The sequence below is a fragment of the Zootoca vivipara genome, chromosome 7 (assembly GCF_963506605.1).
Source record: "Zootoca vivipara chromosome 7, rZooViv1.1, whole genome shotgun sequence".
NCBI lineage: Eukaryota > Metazoa > Chordata > Lepidosauria > Squamata > Lacertidae > Zootoca > Zootoca vivipara.
In genome coordinates this window covers 60,166,362-60,188,629 of record NC_083282.1, presented here as the reverse complement: position 1 = coordinate 60,188,629, position 22,268 = coordinate 60,166,362, and the positions used below count along the sequence as shown (strand labels likewise).

The 22,268-nt window shown below is 42.4% G+C and overlaps 1 protein-coding gene across 3 annotated transcripts in view; it reads left to right on the top strand.

The window, feature by feature from the left end:
• Positions 1-22,268, top strand: part of KCND3 (potassium voltage-gated channel subfamily D member 3) — a 270,870-nt gene that overhangs the window by 194,030 nt on the left and 54,572 nt on the right. For all 3 annotated transcript variants that reach the window (XM_035122268.2, XM_060277148.1, XM_060277149.1), the window contains exon 3: positions 7,888-8,050. In XM_035122268.2, the coding sequence (XP_034978159.1) occupies positions 7,888-8,050 (163 nt within the window). The remainder of the gene's footprint in view (positions 1-7,887; positions 8,051-22,268) is intronic.

Below are 22,268 nucleotides of genomic sequence, written 5' to 3'. Positions count from 1 at the left end.
CATTGGTCTACTTTGAGCAGCAATTCCAATTTAGGGAAGTTTTTAATCTGTGATATTTTAATGTATTTTAATCTTTGTTGGAAGCCAATAATAATAATAATAATAATAATAATAATAATAATAATAATATTTGTTCCTTATCTAATTTCAAGAGCACCTACTACTGTGAGATTGGCAGCAACTACATATCTGCTTATGCAGAGCAGATCGTCATTTGCTCCTAGGAATATATAATATGGTCATGGCCCAATTACTGGGCCTTTCTTCTCAGAGGATAATTAGCTGACTGGCATTCAGAAGAGCAAGTTGGCAATTTTAACATTCCCTCAGGTGGATCACACAATGACGGATACTTTAGTTTTACGGTTGTGTTTAATCCATGGTTTCAGAAGAACCTTTAATGACCATCTACAATGGAGACCAGGGTTTTAGCTCATCAAGGACTGATGTTTCCTTTATGAGGAATTAAAACTACCCAGAATCAACTTGCAAAGGCTTTGCATTGTCATAATGTATGAATCAACCTGCTCTGCACCCACAGACTGCTTAGAAACTGAAGCCAAAAGGTAGGAGTGGGCGACTGAGTTATACAAAGTCACATTTTAATTACAGAGAACATGTTTTTGTGGTCTTGGCTTCAGAAGTTTTAATTGAGCCAGAAGGGGCATGACTAGTCCATTATAAGTAAATCTTCTTTGATGAAGGAGTTAGGAAGCCACGTGCTCATGCTCAAAATTCAGTCCGGGAAGTTCCACTCTGTTGTCCACCTGAAGCAATGAATGTACTAGCTTGAAAATAAAACTGCTTCAGACAGGATGATGCTGAGAGTTGGTACAATCGCCCAAAGGCTACTCATCACATTTCAAGGCTGGGTCCACATATGAATCTTCAGCATTTTTTATCTGCCTCATCATAGCTGTTTTCACATGTTTATGCTCAAGCTCTGTGCTGTTCAGTGCAGTTAGCCTATCCATTCAGCTCCAGGTCATCAAATGCCAAGCAATTAGCCTGTGAGTCAACTGGTCCTCAAAGTCCACACCGTGAAAACAGGATGTTTGTTTTAATGCAGCAGGGATGGGGAATATCACACCCTAATGCATAGCTGCCAAGTTATCCCTTTTTTAAAGGGATTTTCCCTTATGCTGAATAGGCTTCCTCACGAGAAAAGAGAAAACTTGGCAGCTATGCCCTAATGTGGCCCTCCAGGCTTCTCTGTCAGGCCCTTGAGATCTCCCCAGGCCACATGCACCTCTGACATGCACCTTCTCCCCAGGCCATGCTCTTCACTAGCTCTGCATCTTTTTGGAGTGTTTTTGGGAGGCTAGACTGTGTTGCTGAACTTTGATGATGCTTTTTGCTTACCAGAAGGAAGGATAGAATGTGTAAATGTGTAGAAACTAGCCTACTGTGCAAAGGTAAAATTAACATTAATTGCTCTGCCTGCTTCCAGCCCTGCTCACCATTGGCGCATGGCTCCCAGAACTTTTCCTAGAAGAGAATGTGGCCATCAGGCTCAAAAAGTCCCCCTACCCATGACATGCAAAGTACATCTGTCTTATGTTTTGGCAGGATCTTCCTCTGCCAGCTATCTTCACTGTTACAACTTTCCATGTAGACCAAGGAGAGAGAATCTGTGGCACTTCAGTTGTTGCTGGACTACAATACCCATCATCCCAGACCATTGGCTATGCCAGCTGGGGCTGTTGGGAGTCCATTGGCACCTGGAGGGTTACAGATTCTCCCTAACTTGTAAGCTACGTCTAAAGGAGAGAGGGTAGCAAACATTGTGACTGAGAATGTATTAAGACTGGTAAATACACCAACAGATGCACATAAGGGACTGCTTTTTATTTTTTAAGTGACTTACTCTATCAACAGACTCCAAAGAAAATCCCAGAAGAGGTAGCTTTCATAGGTTGATTGGTTCAAACATTCTGGTGCTCCCCTTGACTTCTTACCCCATGATTACTTGAGGCTGCATCCAGAGAACTCCACTTGCTCATTGGGACTTCCCCTTCATCTCGTCTCCCCAAATGCTCTCTGGAGCAGATACTGAAGGTGTGCTAGGTGGGGGGGCTGCAGGGGAAAGTGAGGAAGGCAGAGTTCTGCTACACAAGCAGAAGTCTGCTGTGCTAGCTGAACAGCAGCATTGGACATGACTCTTGATGTGTTTGAGGTGGCATCATACCCTCATCTGTGGTATGCATTTGTACTCAAGTGATGTTACAGTCATCAAATGATGAGTGCATGCATGCATGAACTAGCCCTGGTTGAAACGAAAATGGGAAATAAATGATCTGTAGATTGAGCCGGTTACAGCAGACTGGGTTCTGCTTTGAGTATTGCAAATAATTATTGTATAGCTATCAGTACCCACCATAGCTCTCAGTGGTCACCAAAATGATCAGTATTTGGCTGTGCTGGGCAGATTATATCAGAAGACTGTGTGCTTGCTGCTCACCGCCCACAATGGGGTGGGGAGAAACAGTTTCTCTTTTGCCAGCTTTCCATTTATGTCCCCTCTGGCTGAGCCAGAGAATCAAACATCTGCTCTGTTGATAGGAAATTGACTGTGACATATGAGGAAATGGGTAAAGGTCCCCCCTCTCTCTCTCTCTCTCTCTCAAAATGTTTTGTTTTGTGTTTTGTAGCTGCAGCTGTTTCATGAAATGCCAGAGCATTAAATTATCTGCATTACAAATTTGGCTGGGGAGTGATAGTTTAGAAGTCCCTCAAATAAGTGTGAAAGTCTGATTTGTGTTTTGAATGCCTCTATATGAAGTTCATACAGTGATTGGCCAAAGCCATGGGCTTCTCTCTCCTATTAAAACTAATGTGTGGCCCTCCAAGCCAACCATCAACCATGTACTGTTTGTGGTTCGCAAAGTGATAGGGGAATGCATTGAAAATGAGGAATGAACGAATGGGAAGTTATAGAAACACCAGTACTACTGGACTGTTTTGTATCATAACTATCTAGTCATTCATGAAAGCTCCTTCTTATCCGAGTGCCGTGCCAAACTAACCCTTTTGGTATTGGGTGGGTTTATATCTTATCCTTTCAAGCCTTGTGTATTCAGAAGGTTCACAGTTTATGTGCATGAATGTTCCACTGAGCTAAACCAATCAAAATGGAGCCTATACCAAACAATTGTTCTGTCCTCTGTAAACAGGAGAAAGCTTTTCAATAGCACTCCGGGTTTGCAAGTTCAAATCCACAGCATATGATTAATTTGCTGCCTCGCCTTGTTTGGGAGCAGCAAAGGGAGACATCAGTTGCTTAACAAGGGGTTTTAAACTCTCTTTGGATAAGAGGGTGTCTAAAAAGTTAATAGCTGCAAAGAGCGTTTTATTGATCATAGCCATTGCAAGAGGCTTTGGTGCATTTGCCTTAGATGAATCCAGCCAGAGGCTTCTGTGTGGTACAATTAGGTTTCAGCTGATGATGTGTGAAGCATTTGCAGAACTCTAAAAATTACACACACACACATTGAGCCATCCTCTCGCACAGCTTTCGGGGATTCATTGGAAGCCTTTCTCTAGGGACAAGGTAGCTCAGCAGTCAAAAGCTGATCGGTGTCATGAGATTATTATTTTTTAGAGCTTTGCCCTGCCTGCCTTCCACTTTCACAGAAGAAGTGAAAAGAGCAAGAGACAGCAAATACAGCCTTGGCGAGATGGTTTGGAAGAGTGGGTTTGGAATTTTGTTCCATCGTGGAGGATTTTGAACAAATTTAATTCAGAGATACAGATCTGTCTGCTTCTGTTGTTCAGTTTTGATCAAAAGTAACTACCGGTAGCTTCCTCTGCTCTTGGGCAGCATGTGTTTTAAAACTGGAGGCTCAGAGATTAATTTTGATTTTGCTCAGTGGTTCCAAATTTGGGGCACTACCGTCCCCTTGGTTCCATAAAGTCATGCCTAGTGCCATCTACCCTATAAAAAGCATTGTTCGGAATAATGGTTTGCACAACCCACTAAGGAAGATAATAACACAATAAATTCAAAACAGTAACAATTAAGTACACATTTATTCTAAATCCAATTAAAATTATTTGGTTTAATTACTTCAACAAACTGTTCAAAGTCAGATAGTCATCTCCAGTGCCCCTCTGCCACCCTCTTGCTTCTTAGCAGCCCCTGGGAAATCCCAGGGAATGGTACAGTTTGCTTTGAAAACCACTAATTTAGCTGGTTCCTAAAGGTGCCGAGAACATTTTTCCGCCGAAAGTTTCAATTTCAATTTCAAATCATTATTATTTAGCCGAAGGCTATCATTTCCACAGAGGGGGAAATAGCTCACTCAAAGCACGATTAAAACAAAACAAAACAATACAGCACAACACCCAAACTTCCACATTACACCAGTACAGTACTAATAAACTATAGCACATAGTGAAATAAGCAAAATGCTATTTATAATTTAACCCAATAGTTTATCACCAAGTTTGCACCCCCTGTAATCCGGCTTTTTCCCCCCCACTTGCTGGCAGTCAAGTTTATGAGATTCAGCCCATTCCTTTTTAATAAACAGAACTAGAAAACTAGCTAGAACTATTACGGGTGCTATGGGTCTGGTTTTTCAGCAAAAATGCCAGTACAACACCTCATACCCAACCCCCTTTGTCCCCTAGCCTCTTTCCTATAAGCTTCTGTCTTGGGTGACCCTATAACCTACACAGGTGCATGCATGATGCAGAGGCAAAGGCAAAGGAAGCAGCCAGAGGTGGCCACAGCAAGCAGCAGCAGAGGGGGCTGAATCTGCCACCTGAGACAACAGCCTCTCCTTAAGTAGGCTGTCCCTGAATGTATGTCTAATTGAATTATAATCAGTATTCGCAGATTTGCAGCTATGCATATAAAAAGCAAATGCAAAAATTATGCAAACCTATGGCATCTTTTTCTTCTTCTTCTTCTTCTTCTTCTTCTGCAGTTCCCTCCTTTCGCTGAGTGTGGAGACCCTTTAACATCTGGGATGGGATCTGACTAGCACCCGGCCCTGGTTCCCCCAGATGTGCCCTGAACTCTGGCTCAGGGCACAACCCCGCTTCGGGAAGACCAACCATGAATCCTAGGATTCCATTTGAAGGAATACCCATGGATAGGGTTGGCTAGGAATCCTGCCACCCCTATCAGCATGAATCAGAGCCTATCCGCCAACCTTACAAGTTGTGACGATTTGCTACGCGGCAGGCGAAACCCAAGTGGCAACAGCCAATCAGCCAAGTGGGGAAAATTCCTGCCATGCCCCTGTCCCGAAGATAGGCGACACACGACGGCATAGCAAGGTCAAGCGCAAGCCCTAAAATTAGGGAGAGGTGGGTGGGTGTTCCAATGCAGCACTGCGACCCGAGAAAAGGATCTTGAGGGTCACGTGCAGTGCTTAAGTAGCAGTCCCTCTGACTATTTGACTGGCATGCCCATAGCCCAATTGCTCCCTGTCAGAGGGACCACCAGTAGGGTGTTGTGGCTGCTCCAGTTGTCCCCACCCTGATTGCCGGGCCCCACCGCAACGCGTGCCCTCTCTTGCAGGGAGGACCCGATGTGTCAACATTCCTTTGCAGCTTGCAGAAGGGAACTTCCAGCTCAGCTTCATTCTTTTTCTTTTTTTATCCTTTGCAAGGAAAGTATCACCAAAAACTCACTCCCTTCACATAGTTTTGCGAGCTACCAGAGCAATCTTTCATGCATTCCTCTATGATGCTTCGGATAGGTTTTCCCATGCCTCAGTTGAGATTCTCCTTGCTAGTGCTATAAAGAGAACTCTGGCTCTTATTCCCTAATGAAACATACAGGGCAGCAATTGCTCTGGACTAACAAGTATGATTGACTGCCCTGGCTTACCGAGTGCCATATTACAGCTAAGGTAATTGGGATTCTGAATCCTGATTTACAGCTGAGCATGACACATTCCCCTATAATGCAGCCCAGATTATTGGATCTCTTTAATTCTAGCTGACTGGCCCATCAGTCATGATCCCAGCACATCACAGAACACATTTTCTGGATTCTGAATCGTAACTGGGTACCATCTGTTACCACGCTGAAAAACATCACCTTGGATTCAATATGTTTTTATGACCTTAGGGGTTCGTATAGTTCAGTGTTGCAACACTCCAATGTGCAATCAGCTGTTAGAAATGATGCCAGCATGTCCACTACTTAGAACCGCGGCTCCCAAACTTTGGTCCAGTGTTGTGCTACCTTCATTCAGGTGGTCAGGTGGTCCACAAAGTGTCCAGAAATACAATTAGGAATCATACAGCATCTAGGGCTGTGAATTATAATTGCTGCAACAGGCAGAAAAAAGCATTAAATGGTCTGCCAAGACTCTCAGCAGCTTTCAAGTGGTTCATGAGGGGGAAAGAAGTCAGAGAACACTGAATTAGATAATAGCTGAAGCACCTGCATATTGTTTGAAGGATGGATAATCAGGACAACAATAAGCCAGGAAATCACTACCTTTCAATCAGCTTGGCATAGTTTTTCTTGGCATAGCCGTATATTCCGGCGTATAAGACGGCTGGGCGTATAAGACAACCCCCAACTTTTCCAGTTAAAATACTGTACAGAGTTTGGTATATACTCGCCATATAAGAAATACGACCCAGCGTATAAGACGACCCCCGACTTTTGAGAAGATTTTCCTGGGTTAAGAAGTAGTCTTATACGCAGGAATATACAGTAGTTTTTTTACATTTGCAACATCAATAGAACATGGCTTTAGGCCTCCGAGAGCACATGGTGATTTATGAAATGGCACTTTTGTTTAAAAGCTGAAAGGACTTAAAAGTTAAAGGTAACTAGGTAGGCATGTGGTGCTTCTGGAGCGGGGGGCTGGGATTCTAAATAATAATAATAATAATAATAATAATAATAATCTGCAATAATAATAATCTGAATCACTTTTCATGAATTATGTATATTGCAAATAAAGAAAAAAACAATGAGGGGAAAACAATGTCATGCAAAACATGAAATCAACTTGTGGGGTTTCTTTTTTCTTTTTGCAAAAAGGTAGGTCTAGGATGGCTTGGAAGAAAACCAGGTAAAACTGAAACAGCTCATCCATCAGCATGCAATTGCTATGAATGTAAAGTAAGCAGACTTGGTCCACAGTCTCATCAGTCATTTTCACAGAGCTCTAGATTGCTTTTATGCACTGGGCCACAGGGGTTTATTCTACCAAAGTGCTACACTGAGCACCTGATGAAGCAGGCTGTTGCCACAATAAACCAGTGAAGGTGAGATCTAAATAGCATTGCAGAGACTTTAGGGCAGATGCAGTGATGTATCTATCTCCCCTCCCTCTCTCCCTTGTGGTGCCCAATAGCCTGTTCTCCCCACACACACACACACACAGCCCAAATTCAAGGGATCTTTAGGAATTATATATATATTGCAATACAAGCATGCAAAACAACAAGAGCTTCTTCTTTTTTAAAACCAATGTAAATTGCAGAGCTCCCAGTCTGAATCATGATTACAGCTGGGGAGAAAGAGTTTAAACTCCTATTTCCACACACACACACAAACATGTTAACGCCCTGATCGTCATAGGGGCCCCTGAGCTGGGAATTTATACAAACAAGACTGTGTCATTGTTTGAAATGTTATTGAGTAGCCAGTCATTTTAATGGTTTTATTTTTAAGGGTTTTGTTGCTGCTGTTGCTATTTGCCATCATGATGTTTTGCAAGAGGGTGCTATAGAAATACTTTGATGAATCATTAAATGTATGAAACCCAAGGCTTAGATGCAAGAGCGAACTACATGATTGATGCCCCGTGTCCTAATTTCAATTTACAGCCGGTTGACTCTGCAAATGTCTCATCCAATCAGCTTTTTCCTAACGCTGCCATCTTGTTTTGTTGCTTTCTCTTTCACCAGTTATGGAGACATGGTGCCCAAAACGATTGCTGGCAAGATATTTGGCTCCATCTGCTCCCTGAGCGGGGTGCTTGTCATTGCTCTCCCAGTCCCAGTTATTGTTTCCAACTTCAGCCGGATCTACCATCAGAATCAAAGAGCTGACAAGCGACGAGCACAAAAGGTAAGAGGCAAATGCACTGAAAGCGACGCTGCATGTTTGGATAACAACTCTTATGCTGCTTCACTGATATTGGCAAAGTCTAGCAAAACAGCTGTGGGGGATAAATTTCCCTAGGGGGTTCAAGTCCAATTAGTCTGATTTTATTCCCAAAGAGTTTGCAAGAGCTTCCCGTTGGCACACGCGCTATACAGGCAAAATACATCATCTTAGCTATTTTATCTTCTGACCTTCTGCCAACCAGCACCTCCCCACCTCCCCATCCAACCACAGTCCTTGAAATGCAACTTTACTCGCCCCATTTTCTCTGAAGCTATCGGAACCCTCCTTGTAGCTTATATGGGCATGTTTTGCACTTTAATGGTCAGCATTCAGTTCCCCATAACTGGTGCCTATCAGTTTTGTCATCAGGCCTCACTCTTACATACGTGATACTATCGTCACTGATAATGAGCCCTACAGAAATTGCATGGCAGAAGTTACCTCGCTTGAGCCCAATAAACTGTTTAAAAAAACAGGCCTCACTTTAATCACTTGTTAAAAAACACATGCACTTTAATCACTCAAGAATGGAAAGATCAAGTGAGACATTCAAGGGCCATCACAGATGTCAAGTTGGAAAATGCTGTTCACTGCATGTCAGACGTAATGCTTTTCAGTGGAGGCTGTTCACACATTCAGTTCCTGAGTGTTGCGTAGTCAGGTGATATGAAATCATGTGATGAACCTAATTTTGTGAACGAGTTCTAACCAGCGGCAGAGCAAGCCGATCGGGCGCCTGGGGTGGCGTGTGTGCCCAGGGGGCACCGCAGCACATCTGAGGAGTCTGCCTGCCCCCTCCCACTCAGCCGTCCTACACCTGAGGAGGAGGCAATGGGCGGACTGTTTGGGGCAGTGTCATTCCCAGGAGAGACATGTGGCGTGAGTGCTGCCCACCATTTTGTCACCCCCCCCTCAGTGGGGACACCTGGGATGGACCGCACCTACCACACACCCCTTGCTATGCCCCTGGTTCTAACAGGTGACAAAGTGGAGCCATGAGCCTAATGGTCAGCTGTAATGCCCACTTATGGCATTTACTTGTGCAAGGGCTATAAGCAAGAACATCTGCAACCCATAGTAGTGGCAATTTTACTACCATACATTGGAAGGAGTTCTGTAGATGAGCAGATATAGTCATGGTTTGAGAGAACCTGTTTTGAGAGCTGTGTGGATTGGTGATATAATAGGAGAATAAGGATTGATGAATTTTCATAACATTTATATACCAGTAGATTATAGAAAACTTCAAAGCAGTTCACAAAAAATACCCATAAAATTATCGCTAAAAACCATAGCACCATAATTTAAAACATGCATAAAATTACAACCACAATAGAATAGACTAAAATAAGTTAAAACTCATGCATGTGACCCATGTCTTAGTGCTGCAGTCAGGATGGCTCCAGGCTTGAAGGGGTCTCTGGTGGGCCCTGTCCTCCCATGAGCAGACCTTGGTAGACCTACCTGCCATTGGGGGGCATCAGCCCTAGGCCATTCATCTCATGCTCTATTCCTTGAAAGAAGCCTATCTTCTCACGGGGCTAGGAGGTGATGTGGGTGAAGGGGAGCAGTCATTTTGGGTATGTATCCATAATGCAAACATAACATTTTGTTCAAGGTTCACCCCAAACAATTTGCTGCCTGGAGACTGTTCCACCAGCTGCTCTTCCCACATACACAAGCCAACCCTACTGGCAGTTGACTCTTGCTTCACTACCACCATCTTCCACCTCAGCTGTAGGCTACCTGAGACAGCCCATGTTGCTTACACATCTCTGTTCTCCAATAGAAGGGAATTGCCAAATGGATCAGGAGCCATTGCTGCTTTCTGCATTGGCTGCCCGAGACAGTCACCTCATTCTGCCCAATGGTAGGGCTGGCCCATTCTGTTGACATACAGCGTTTAGTAGTGTTCCTATCCCTGCCCACTCGGTATACTTTGAAGACAAGATCAAACTTTTTTAAAAAACAAAAAACCCTAGTTGGTAAACACTGATAACTCCAAAGGTCTACAAAAGCTCTTTTTTCCCCCAGCAGGAGTGAACATTAAATAATATTCACAGTAAAACTGAAAATAAAACAAAAGGCAGCTGATGCAACTGTCTAGCATTTTTAATCCTCTGGGGGGGAAAAATCTGGTAATTGACTTTCTTCTAATTAGCTGTAATAGCACCTCGGCACCTCCTTGTCTTTCCTAGAAAAGGCTGAAGCAAAGCTATTGCACATCACAGTGCCTGATGGTGAGTTCAAGTGACAGGTGGAGCGACACGAGCCATAATGAGCTGGTGCTGTTGTTGTTTTTTCCCCGCAACAAAGAATGAGGAGCAATCTATTATTAAATATGTAGTTTATAAACACAAAAAGGAAACAGCAAATGGAAATGACGGAGCTGTAAGAGAAGGGAAAATAAATAAAACATGAGCCTGCTTCCTTGCATCTCACTCACCGCCGGATGTGAGTTTTTTTTTTTTAAGCACTTTGGATTTTAAATGGAGCCTTCTAGCACCCATTATTTCATTTATTCTACTCATATCCTACTCTTTCTTTAGAAAGAGCAGCTTATGTGGCTTAGGTGTTCCAGGCCATGTCCCCAGCGGTACCTTGGTTCTCGAACTTAATCTCTTCTGGGAGTCCGTTCAACTCCTGAAAACGTTCGAAAACCAAGGCACGGCTTCCAATCAGCTGCAGGAGCTTCCTGCACTCAAGTGGAAGCTGCATCAGACCCTCAGCTTCCGAAAAACATTCGCAAACTGGAACACTTACATCCAGGTTTGCAGCATTCAGGAGCTGATTTGTTTGGGAGCCAAGCCGTTCGAGTTCCAAGGTACCACTGTACTGGCCAGGTGAAGACCTACTGAATGCTTGTATCCAATGTAGTACTGTACTAAGTAAATGTCTGATCTTCACACTTGCACAGTGGGATTTCCCCCCTCCTCCTCCCCACATGTTGCACCAAAATCTGATCTGGGCTTTCCCTCAACATTCTAGAGCAGATTTGGTGAGGCTGTGGGGCACACATAATGGGAGAAGTGGGAAGCTCTGGATGGGAGAGTTACAGCTTGCTTGGACTACTTACTAGATTACTGCAACACATTTTATGTAGGGCTGGGTCTGAAGACGATTCAGAAACTTCGGCAGGTGAAGAATCCGGTGGCCAGGTTGCTCACTGGGACAAGATGATTTGAGCATATGACATCAATCCTGGCCTGAGTGCACTGCCAGCCAATTAGTTTCCAGGGCCAATTCACAGTGCTGGTTTTGATCCATAAAGCCTTAAATGGCTCAGGACCACAAAATTTCAAGGACTGCCTCTCCCCATATGAACCAACTCAGACCCTGCAATCATCATCTGAGACCCATTTTCATGAGCCTCCTTCACAAGAGGTCTGGAAGGTACAACATGAATAGGCCTTTTCTGCAGTGGTTTCCAAGTTGTGGAATGTTCTCCCCAGGGAGGTTCACCTGGCACCTTCATGACATATCTTTAGGTGACATTTCTCTATAACCAGGCCATTGGCTGACCTCTGTCCTTTTTGATGTGTTTATGGAAGGGGGTATTATTGGTTGGTTTTGCTTTATTTTGTATTTTGTGTTCTCATTGCATTTTTATGTTGTGGAACACCCTATGATCTTCAGATGAAGTATACAGATTTAATGAATAAATATATAATACAACATCAAGCTTTTCTTATGTAATAGTGGGGCCCTGGGTGATAATTGTATGTTGATAGCAATGGCAGAAGACTAGGATGGGTGACTAAGGCAAAATGTACACCATCAGCATCCCAATAAACAGAACAGATCCTGTTTATTTTAGTCCCTCGCTTCCTTTTGCTTGTCCACAGTAAAAGTAAAAGTCTTCCATGAAATGAATGGGCATGTGCAGCTCTGATCTAGGGATCAAACAATTGTTTATTTGTTTTTATGACAGGAGCTTTTAGCCCTCCATTTGTTGTAGACCACCAGCCCCCATCATTCTTGGCCATTGGCCACATTGACTGGGGGTGTTGGGAGTTGGATCCCAAATATATTGGAGGGCCACTGCTTTCTCATCCCTTATGTGGATATGTCGAGCTCAGGCATAGGCAAACTCGGCCCTCCAGATGTTTTGGGACTACAACTCCCATGATCCCTAGCTAACAGGACCAGTGGTCAGGGGTGATGGGAATTGTAGTCCCAAAACATATGGAGGACTGAGTTTGCCTATGCCTGGCTAGCTGCAGTCAGGCTTGATTTAGATGAGCTGTATCTGTGGCCATTTAGTCTGTGATGGGCCATTTGCAAATGCAAGTCATGGTGCTGAAGTCTGCTGTCATGATAAGCATTAGCACATTGTCATTAGAGTTTTATTTCCTAATGCACACATCTCTGCTACACCTTACATTAATATTATTATTGATTAAATTTATATACCACCCTTCATCCAAAGATCACAGGGCAGTTTACAGTATAAAAATCTCACAGCATGAAGAAAAGACAAAAATCTACAGGAGCTCAAGTACAGAGGAAAGTTCTTCAGCTCAAGTAGTTCTGAAAGTTTTTATCCCGCACACATATTTTCCTTGAATATCATTCCTGGATTTCACCTAGTGAAGATTGGATTGTGCTTTTCGTACTCTGATTCCAGCACTTTTCCACAGCACTCCCATCAAATTACATATACAAATTTTCCTGATTGAACAATTGGGTTCAATTTACCTGTTGGGTAAATTGAAGCTCCAACAGGTATTGAATTAACCTGGTTCATCTTACCAATGAACAATGTAATGTTTTGTGAGAAATCTGACATTAGAAAAACAGACCCACATCCATTCTCACCCAAGTGCGTTGTGTACATGCTTTCAAAGCTTAAAACAACATAAAATGCAACAAAATTCTATCCAGTTAACACCCCAGATCCATGACCTGCCAGCACATTCAAATACCTATTGTGCTCATAAGCAGCAGCAACATTCACACTTCCAGACCTCTCATTTAACAGAAATAGCACTTCACCTACTTAATATAGCACTTGTGATCACACATAATCTGAACAGAAAGACGGCATAAAATATGATGGCATTCTTCTGCTTACTTAAATAATCTTGCAAATCACTGTGATTTTCATTGTAGACATACTGTAATTCCCTAAGTGATGTTATTGTGATCTGCTAAAATCTGTGGTTCACCTTGCCCAGTGTATAACAGCCCGCTTTGGCGCTCTAAAATTTTTGGATCAGGAGTAGCAACTGTTGCAACCAATTTTGGAGACAGTCAGCATTCCAGATACAATTTTCCCTTCCCTTCCTGCTCACAACTTTTGTCCCATTTGATAAAGCACACTGATATCCACATACAATTCCATCAGTTGCATTATTTTATCTATTTGTTATTTACTATTTCCACACATCACATATTGGTGCACAGATCCTTTATGCTTATCTAATGCAGAGTGGCCGATTTGGAGGTTGTTGTTGGGGGGGTATTCAACCAATAGGAGGAAATGAAGGACTTTAGGACCATTTCATAGACAATGAGCATCTCCAAATATTCCCCAAGGCTCATTCTAGTACTCAATGAAACAAAGAATGTCCCCCCCCCCAAAAAAAAGAAATACAGTCAAAGTAATCCTAAATCTAGGGAGCCAGCAGCATTTGTGTTGGTTCCAAACTCTATCCAGGAGCAGGGCTACTGCTGGCTTAGCCAGCCTGGGTCTGAAAGATGGGGAACAAGCCTTTAAAATAGAGTTTGATTTGCACCACCCTTTTTGCCAGTGTAGGTTTTGCTGAGTTGCCAGGTTATGTCACTGAGCTGAAAGGAATGGGTTTATGTCTCTCCTTGTGATGTACCATGCTGTCTGCAATGGCCATTTTGAGGATTTAGCCTGACTTCAGTTGCGCCATCTTAAGTTATGCCAGCTAAGCCAGGATGAAAGACTTACTCTGGCAGATCTCCAACTGAGTCTGGATATGGGAGTCATGCCAGCAGGGTGTGAATCAGCTGAGGCAGCTCAGGTTGCCATATGCCCTCTTTTTCCAGGACACGTTCTCCTTTTCATAGGTATGTAAAATGAGAGTCGGCAGAGCGATCCATAGTTAAAAGTAGAAGTTGGCAAATGTGTCCTCTTTTTTGCTCTTCAAAATATGGTAACTGTAATGGTGCTGTTGCGGCTACTCTTGAGTAAAGACGCCCAAGTCTGCTCTGTCTTTAAGAGGCTTATTGTACATAGTATTTACAGTGCAGAGATAGCAGAAAACATGACCTCTCAGTCACTCGCAGAATCCGGGAGTGGGCGTTTCCTGTTACGTGCCCAGCATAGGAGTTTGGGCACCCCGAAACGCCTCCTCCCGACCTTACGTTTTGTGACGCGCTTTAATTCGGGTGCCAGAAGGGGCTGCCTGTTCCCCTCCACCTGTTGGTCAGGGTGTTGCAAGGGCTCTCTAGCATAGCCGAGCCCTGACTCCTCCAACCCACTACCCTGTTTCTCCGAAAATAAGACGTAGCCATAAAATAAGCCGTAGCAGGATTTTTAAGCATTCAAGGAATATAAGCCATACACCGAAAATAAGACATCGTGATAGGCGCAGCAGCAATGCCGGCCACAGCAGGAGGAGGAGGAGGAAAAAAAATAAGACATCCCCTGAAAATAAGCCATAGTGTTTTTTGTTTTGTTTTTTTGAGGGAAAATAAATATAAGACGGTGTCTTATTTTTGGAGAAACACGGTAACTTCCTCATTCCCCCCCCCACCTGACCCGCTGCTGCTGCTCTCAGAGCGAAGTGCTGGTCAACAGGAGAGGCGGAGGCTCCCTGTACCATAGCTGCCAAGTTCTCCTTTTTTTTAAGGGAAATTCCCTTATGCTGAATAGGCTTCCTCGCGAGAAAAGGGAAAACTTGGCAGCTATGCCCTGTATGGAGGTCCCCTGACAGTAACCCTAAAACTCTTCCAAACTCATTCCTTTGGGAAAATCTTGGGTTTGCATTGCACTGTAAGCCATTTGTCCCAAACAATCGGTGAAAGTTTTGTTTTCCTTTTTCCTGATGGTTTATCTGTTTTGAAGAACGCTGTTAACTTCAATGCCAACATGATTGATTGCTGCTCTTATTAGCTTAGCGTTGTTGACACACACATAAACACAAGCACGGTGTGTTTTCTCATCACATTTGAATTTCTAATTCTCCCAGTGCTTGGCAAATTGCTGAATTAGTAAAGTTGTATTAAGTTTAAATAGGTAAGCAATTTTCATGTTCCCAATGTTGTATGGCTGTTAAAGATACAGGAAAAAGCACACACTCGTGGGAACGTATAGCTCAGTTGGTAGAGCATGAGGCTCTTAATCTCAAGGCCATGGGTTTGAGTCCCACATTGGGTAAAAGATTCCTGCATTGCAGGTTGTTGGACTAGATGACCCTCGTGCCACTTCCAACTCTTCAATTTTATTATTCTAACTGTATACTAAGATGGTGTGGGATGCTCATGGGATTTAAAAAAAATCCCATGAGGTCCACTTTTTGATAGTTCTGAACTTCACCATCTAGAACCAGCTAAATAATCAGGGATGGTCTGATCATTCACATTTCCGTATTTTTGTTTGTTTGTTTTATTATATTTATATCCCATCTTTTCTCCAAGGAGCTCTAGGTGGTGTACAGAGTTTGCTCCCTCTCCATTTTATTCTCACAATGACCCTGTGAGAGCAAGAGACTGGCCCAAGGTCACCCAGTTAGTTTCCTGGCTGGGTAAGGATTTGAACCCCTGTCTCCCAGATCCTACTACAACACTCTAACCAATACACTACACTGGGCTATTAACACTTTGCTGCATTGATCTGTTTATACCTACCTACGTTCTTTTTTTTTAATAAATGTTTTTATTTCAGGTTTTATAATGAGAATAAATAACAGGACAAAATACAACAGTACCTGCACTCTTAAAACAGGAGTCCATCAGACTCCGAAGTGATGCCCTTCTGAATCTTTGTGCACTGACCATTCAGTGGGAATTAAACTACAGTGGTACCTCTACTTACGAATTTAATGCGTTCCGAACACACATTTGTAAATCGAAAAAAATTGTAAGTCAAATCCCATAGGAATGCATTGGGGGAAAAAATTCGTAAGTCGACGCAACCCTATCTAAAAATTCGTAAGTAGAAAAAAATCCTATCTAAACCGCATTCAAGAGGGCGGATGGAGCTCCATTTGTAAGTAGAAAAATTCGTAAGTAGAGTTATTTGTAAGTAGAGGTACCACTGTACTCATGTTCCTCTTTGCTTTGCTTCTACATCAAAAAGAAAGCATTGCTCATTGCTCATCTTCAGAGGCATAAAGGTACCAGTTCAGGTTTCAAAGGCAAGCGGATCACAAAGATATTCCAGTAGGAAGGCCAGATTCAGAGCCATATCCATAGCTTTACATTTGGAAAATATAAGGCTAAGTTGCAAAAATGGCAGCACTGTGGAGTGCTTTTTAATACTGCATAGTAACAAGAGATAAGAAATATAGGTGCCTCTGAAGAACAGTCACATGTGATTTGGAACACCGGGGGGGGCAGAATCATCCCCTCCCTCCAAATAGCTCCCTTTTTGTGTCTTGATTTTTTTTGTTATTATTTTTTATTAAGGATTTTCTTGGGTTACAAAGGTAGTGCAATGTCTCATATTTTTTTCTCCCATGTATCATTTTTACACATCAATTTTACTTGTCTTGATTAATAAAAATACAGGATTCTGCCTTTTTTAAAAAAGGGCAGCTCTACCTACCTATTTCTATCTTACTCAACCTGGGGCCCTCCAGATATTTTGGACTACAATGCATTATCAGCCCCTGCCAGCACTGACAATAGTCAGGGATGGTGTAAGTTGTGGCACAAAACACCTGAAGGGACCAGGTTGGGGAAAGATTCTCTAGGAGAACAAAAACAATTAAGGCCTAATAAAAGGATATCATAAAACTCATGGGGAGGCCACAAAACAATTCTTGCATTGAGCAATCCATACCCCGACCACAAAGTTTATAAATCATCCTGGGCCATGGCCCAGGTAAGTTGTGAGACTTCCATGCTTCATGTCGCTGAAGATTTCTTGGCAAACGACATAGAGCACCATGATGCTGAAAATATTTGCTATGGAAGACAGCTCCAGCACTTATTTTGAATTCCAGAACTTGTACAGCCACCTACAACTTGTAGGAACATAGGGATGTGCCTAATACAGAATCAGAGTGTTGGTCGCTGTAGCTCACTAACATTTATACTGACTTTCAGTGGTTGTCCAGGGTTTTAGACTTGAGAGTTGCTTAACACTACCTTGAAGGGCTAGGGATTGAACCTGGGAGCTTTTTCATGCAAAGCATGTGCTCTACCAAAGAGCCACAGCTCTTTCCCAAGTATGACCTACAGCACTAGAGTGAGAAATGCCAATAACAGACCAGTTTAAGCTGCAAACTGGCAGTACAATGTGAGTGCAAAGGCACCCAATAGCAATTGGAAATGAATGAATGAATGAATGAAGTCATAATATTGCTGAACCAAGCTAGAAGGATTGGTTTCCTTTAATTAATCTTCAAATTCAGACTTGTACCAATGCAAGTGTTCAGACACACTCTTTGGCTTCATTTAATCCCCTTAATTTGGAAGCATTGCAAAGCTAAACTTGTTTCATTAATTTGCAACTGTGTTCATTACTACAATTTTTATTGAAGTCAGTTCAAACTCAACATCTTAAGCAGCATTCACACAATCTAATCATTTTGGTTTTGTAAATCAGAGATTAGCTGAAGCCAATTTATTTATTTATTTTTACACTGAAGAAATCCATTTGATTTTAGCATTGCTTGGATAGCAGTAACCAGACAATTACCTAAGTGTTAAACTAAGGAAGAAATTAACAGATAAGGAAGAAAAATTGTTGTTGTTTTTTAGTCGTTTAGTCATGTCCGACTCTTCGTGACCCCATGGACCAGAGCATGCCAGGCACTCCTGTCTTCCACTGCCTCCCGCAGTTTGGTCAGACTCATGTTGGTGGCTTCAAGAACACTGACCAACCATCTCATCCTCTGTCGTCCCCTTCTCCTTGTGCCCTCAATCTTTCCCAGCATCAGGGTCTTTTCCAGGGAGTCTTCTCTTCTCATGAGGTAGCCAAAGTATTGGAGCCTCAGCTTCATGAATTCTGCATATAAGTTAAATAAGCAGGGAGACAATATACAGCCTTGTCGTACCCCTTTCCCAATTTTGAACCAATCAGTTGTTCCATATCCAGTTCTAACTGTAGCTTCTTGTCCCACATAGAGATTTCTCAGGAGACAGATGAGGTGATCAGGCACTCCCATTTCTTTAAGAACTTGCCATAGTTTGCTGTGGTTGACACAGTCAAATGCTTTTGCTTAGTCAATGAAGCAGAAGTAGTTGTTGTTGTTTTTCCTGGAACTCTCTAGCTTTCTCCAAAATACTGGGAAGAAAATACTAGGAACCAAATCCAGAAAATGAAGGAAATGATCATACTCAAGCCTCATTGAACTCAAAGGGTTCCGTGGTTTGGTTAAGCACATGCAACTTTATTGAGGCTGAATCCTACATGAGCAGGTATATAATTATGGAAAACTGAATTATTTGAGAATTCATAATGAAATCCACCTCTGATGAGTAAGAAAATATGAATCAAATGATAACTGATGGATAGCGAAAAATGAATAGCCATCCAATAGTGATTATCTTCATGAATATTAAATAGCAGATTCTAACTGAATAAATTAGAGAAAATATATGGAATGCATTGCAAAATTAGCACACATAATTCAATGTTTATATTTGTCAGTGAATGAAATAAGATGAGCACTAATTTGTTTGACATCGTTGCTACACCTCTAAGCACTTTTTATTGATTGATTCAATTTGATTCTGTGTAGCAACGTGTGTCCAAGCCTCAAAATGGTGAACCAAAAAATAAAAAATGGACATTAAAATTATAACATCCAGCAACAGTGTATTACAATAAACCCATATCCAACTAAAAACAGAAGGAACAACACCAGCCCTCTTATGAAAGGGAAGCAAGCCTTGAGAAAGAAGTCTTGCATTGACTCTGCAATATGAGGCTCTGTCTCAAACAAGCTTTGGAAGAGGATAAACTTCCAGAATCTAGTGGCCTGCAGGCCAGATCTGGCTCAGCAAACTATAGAAAGTTGTCCAACAGCCCCGCCTCCCAATCTCAGCTCCGAGATTGGGAGATAAAGTGCTCTGCCTCCTCTTTAGAGAGCAATCATTAAGGAGCAGGAGTTTTTATCTCCCAATCAAAATACTATGATGCTCAGTGGAGAGCACTTCTAAAGAGCAGGCAGAGGTTTGTTTAAAAAAAAACCAAAAACTCTACTGATCTCAGTGATTAGAAGAAAACTCCTTTGCCTGCTCTTTAGAGATGAAGAGTAAACAGCAGCATCACTCCTACCGGTATCCCCTGTGCTGTGGGGGGACAGTCCTGGAAACATTGTCTGTTACTCTTCACAGGTGTTTGTGAAGGATCTCTAAAACTAAGTGAAGAGTAAACAGTAGCTTATAACTACAACAGAAAATAACTCCTCATGTGCTTTTGAAGTTTGACACAAGTCACATTTTCTGAATTGGTGCATCCAAGCGCTATCCTGAGCATCTCTCAAGGATGTCCAGAAAGAAAGTGGCCCTTCAGATATGAAGGGCCTGAAGATTTGATAAGGCAATGACTAGAAGCATAAAGTGGACCTAAAAGCATGCTGGCTGGCAGCCTTCAAAATGCTGGCATGAGAATCTTGCATAATCACCGGAGCTGATTCACTGTGTTTCCACACCATGTTTTTCATGGTTGTACCAACCTAAAGTTCTTTACGATAATCTATTTGTGTGAGAGGTGCAAGGTCGGGTGCCTGCAAGTTCAAGATTAGAAAGGAAAGGGAGGGCGGGATTCCCTTGACGTGAATGTGGGGAGAATCTGATGTGTGAATACTCCAGTCTGGAAACTGTGTAGATGTGTAGGGGAGGGGGTGGCATGCACAAATGGCACAAGGACTTTGAATGACCCTCAGCAGGAGATCCAGAGATCTGCTTACCCTTGCCTGAGAGCCAGAGGCTTGCACCCTTGCTAAAGCACGAGGTTTTTAAGTACAATACAGTCAAACCTCGGTTCTTGAATGGCTCCGTTTTGAAATGTTTTGACTCCCAAATGCCGAAAACCCAGAAGTAAACCTTTTTCGGAAGCCAAACGTCCGACACAGGAAGCTCCTGCAACCAATTGGAAGCCATGCCTCGGTTTGTCGAATGTTTCGGAAGACGAACAGGCTTCTGGAATGGATTACGTTTGACAACCGAGGTTTGACTGTACTTGGGGAGGTTGGGGAGAGGGTGTTAATAATAATAATAATAATAATAATATATTATTATTATTATTATTATTATTATTATTATTTATACCCAGCCCATTTGGCTGGCTTGCAGCAGAATATTAAAATACAATGATTCATCCAGTATTAAAAGCTTCCCTAAACAGGGTAACACACTTTCAGTTGGGAGCCCAGCTGATTCTACTTCCACTAACACACCAGCCCCGCCCTCTAGCAGTTCGTACAAGAGGAAAGCCTAGTAAGTCATTTGTGTCCAAAGTGATGAAGAAAGAGAAGGAACTGAGCGAATAATCTGTCAACAGAGTTGTTTCCAAGCAGTATCCCACTGTCCAAGTGGCACAATAGTCTCATTCTCCCCAGTGACACTGACACATGTCTTGGCCTTTGTACTGCTTAGATTGTCCTTAAAAAAAAAGCCAGGTAGAAGTGCCTCATTGAAGCAGAAAGATTCTACTAGGTTCAACAAATCCCATTTGTTTGTTCCATTGGTCTTCTCAGTACTGGGACCGTGCTTCTAAATGGAATGGCTGTATATCCTCTTTAGCCCTGCTCATCTAACAGGAGAGGGGAATGAAGGAGGTTGGGAAGTTTGGAAGCAAGAAAAGAAATGCCATTGTTCAGACTGATTGCAAAGGTCCCTGTGTTGGTTAAATAAGAGCATCTCTATTGCTGTAGTTGGATGTCATGAAATGAAAGGATTTGGTGCACCAAAGACGTTTGAAAAGACTCACTTAATTTGGCACAACCCTTCTTTCTGGCAGTGACAGCAGGGATCCTCCACAGCTGATTGAATTTACAGACTAGCTAATTCTGATACTACAAAATCATTCACACAAAGTTCTCATCTTCGTAGGAAGTGTAAGGTTTTAATCGAAAATTGCAGCATAAGCTCTTTTACAGGTGATTAAAGTAAATTTGAGGCCTGACATTGAAAGATGAAGAATGCATGGTACAGATGATTTTATGGTTGTTGCTTCAATCAGAAATTCTACCTGCAATAAAACTAATACCAAGTGTAATTTAATAGTTAGCAAATGCCGTACAAGGACTGAGGACTCAGCTTCTTAATTCCGTGGTGACTTTTCCCAGTCACAATCTTTCAGCCTAATTTGTGGCTGCGTACACACTGTTGTGTATTGAGTCAAAGGATTTTATATCTGAATTACTATTGTATGTATTCACATTAGGGTAAAGTAACTGCCTTTTGGTTCCAGAAGGTATACAGCTACTATTGGTTCATTTAAGCTGCTGTATTTGGATCCTCTGTCTTATTGGTTTCCTCCAAAAGGCAGCACTGTGATTGCCTGATATTGTTCCCTCCAAAATGTATCCCTTTCTAGCTAGTCCCCCGTCCCTATAAATGTAGCTTTCCTCTCCTCAGAGCTTAGTCTTGTTTGCTTTAATAAAGAAGTGTTACCAGGGAACTGTCTCCAGCATATTATGTCAAGAGAGCTGAAATCACGAACCCCACGTCACAACACACACCATACATTTAAAACACTTTCAGTTCCCATGGTTTCCCCAAGAGAAATGTGGGAATTGCAGTTTACCACTCACAGAGCTACAATGCCCAGCATTGTTAACAAACTATAGTTTCCATGATTCTTTGGAGGGCATTGCCTGCTTTTATCTAAATGTGCTTTAACTGTATGGTGTGTATGCAGCTTTAACTTAGAAGGTTGTTGTAAGGATAACATCATGTACACTATTTTGAACTTTGCAGGTGATAGACATGAATCAGAGCAGGGGGAAATACCAACAATTCTTCAAAGTTAGCATTGCTGAATAACTTGCTTCTTTCATTTATGTGCTTGTTTCCTTCAGTTACTATA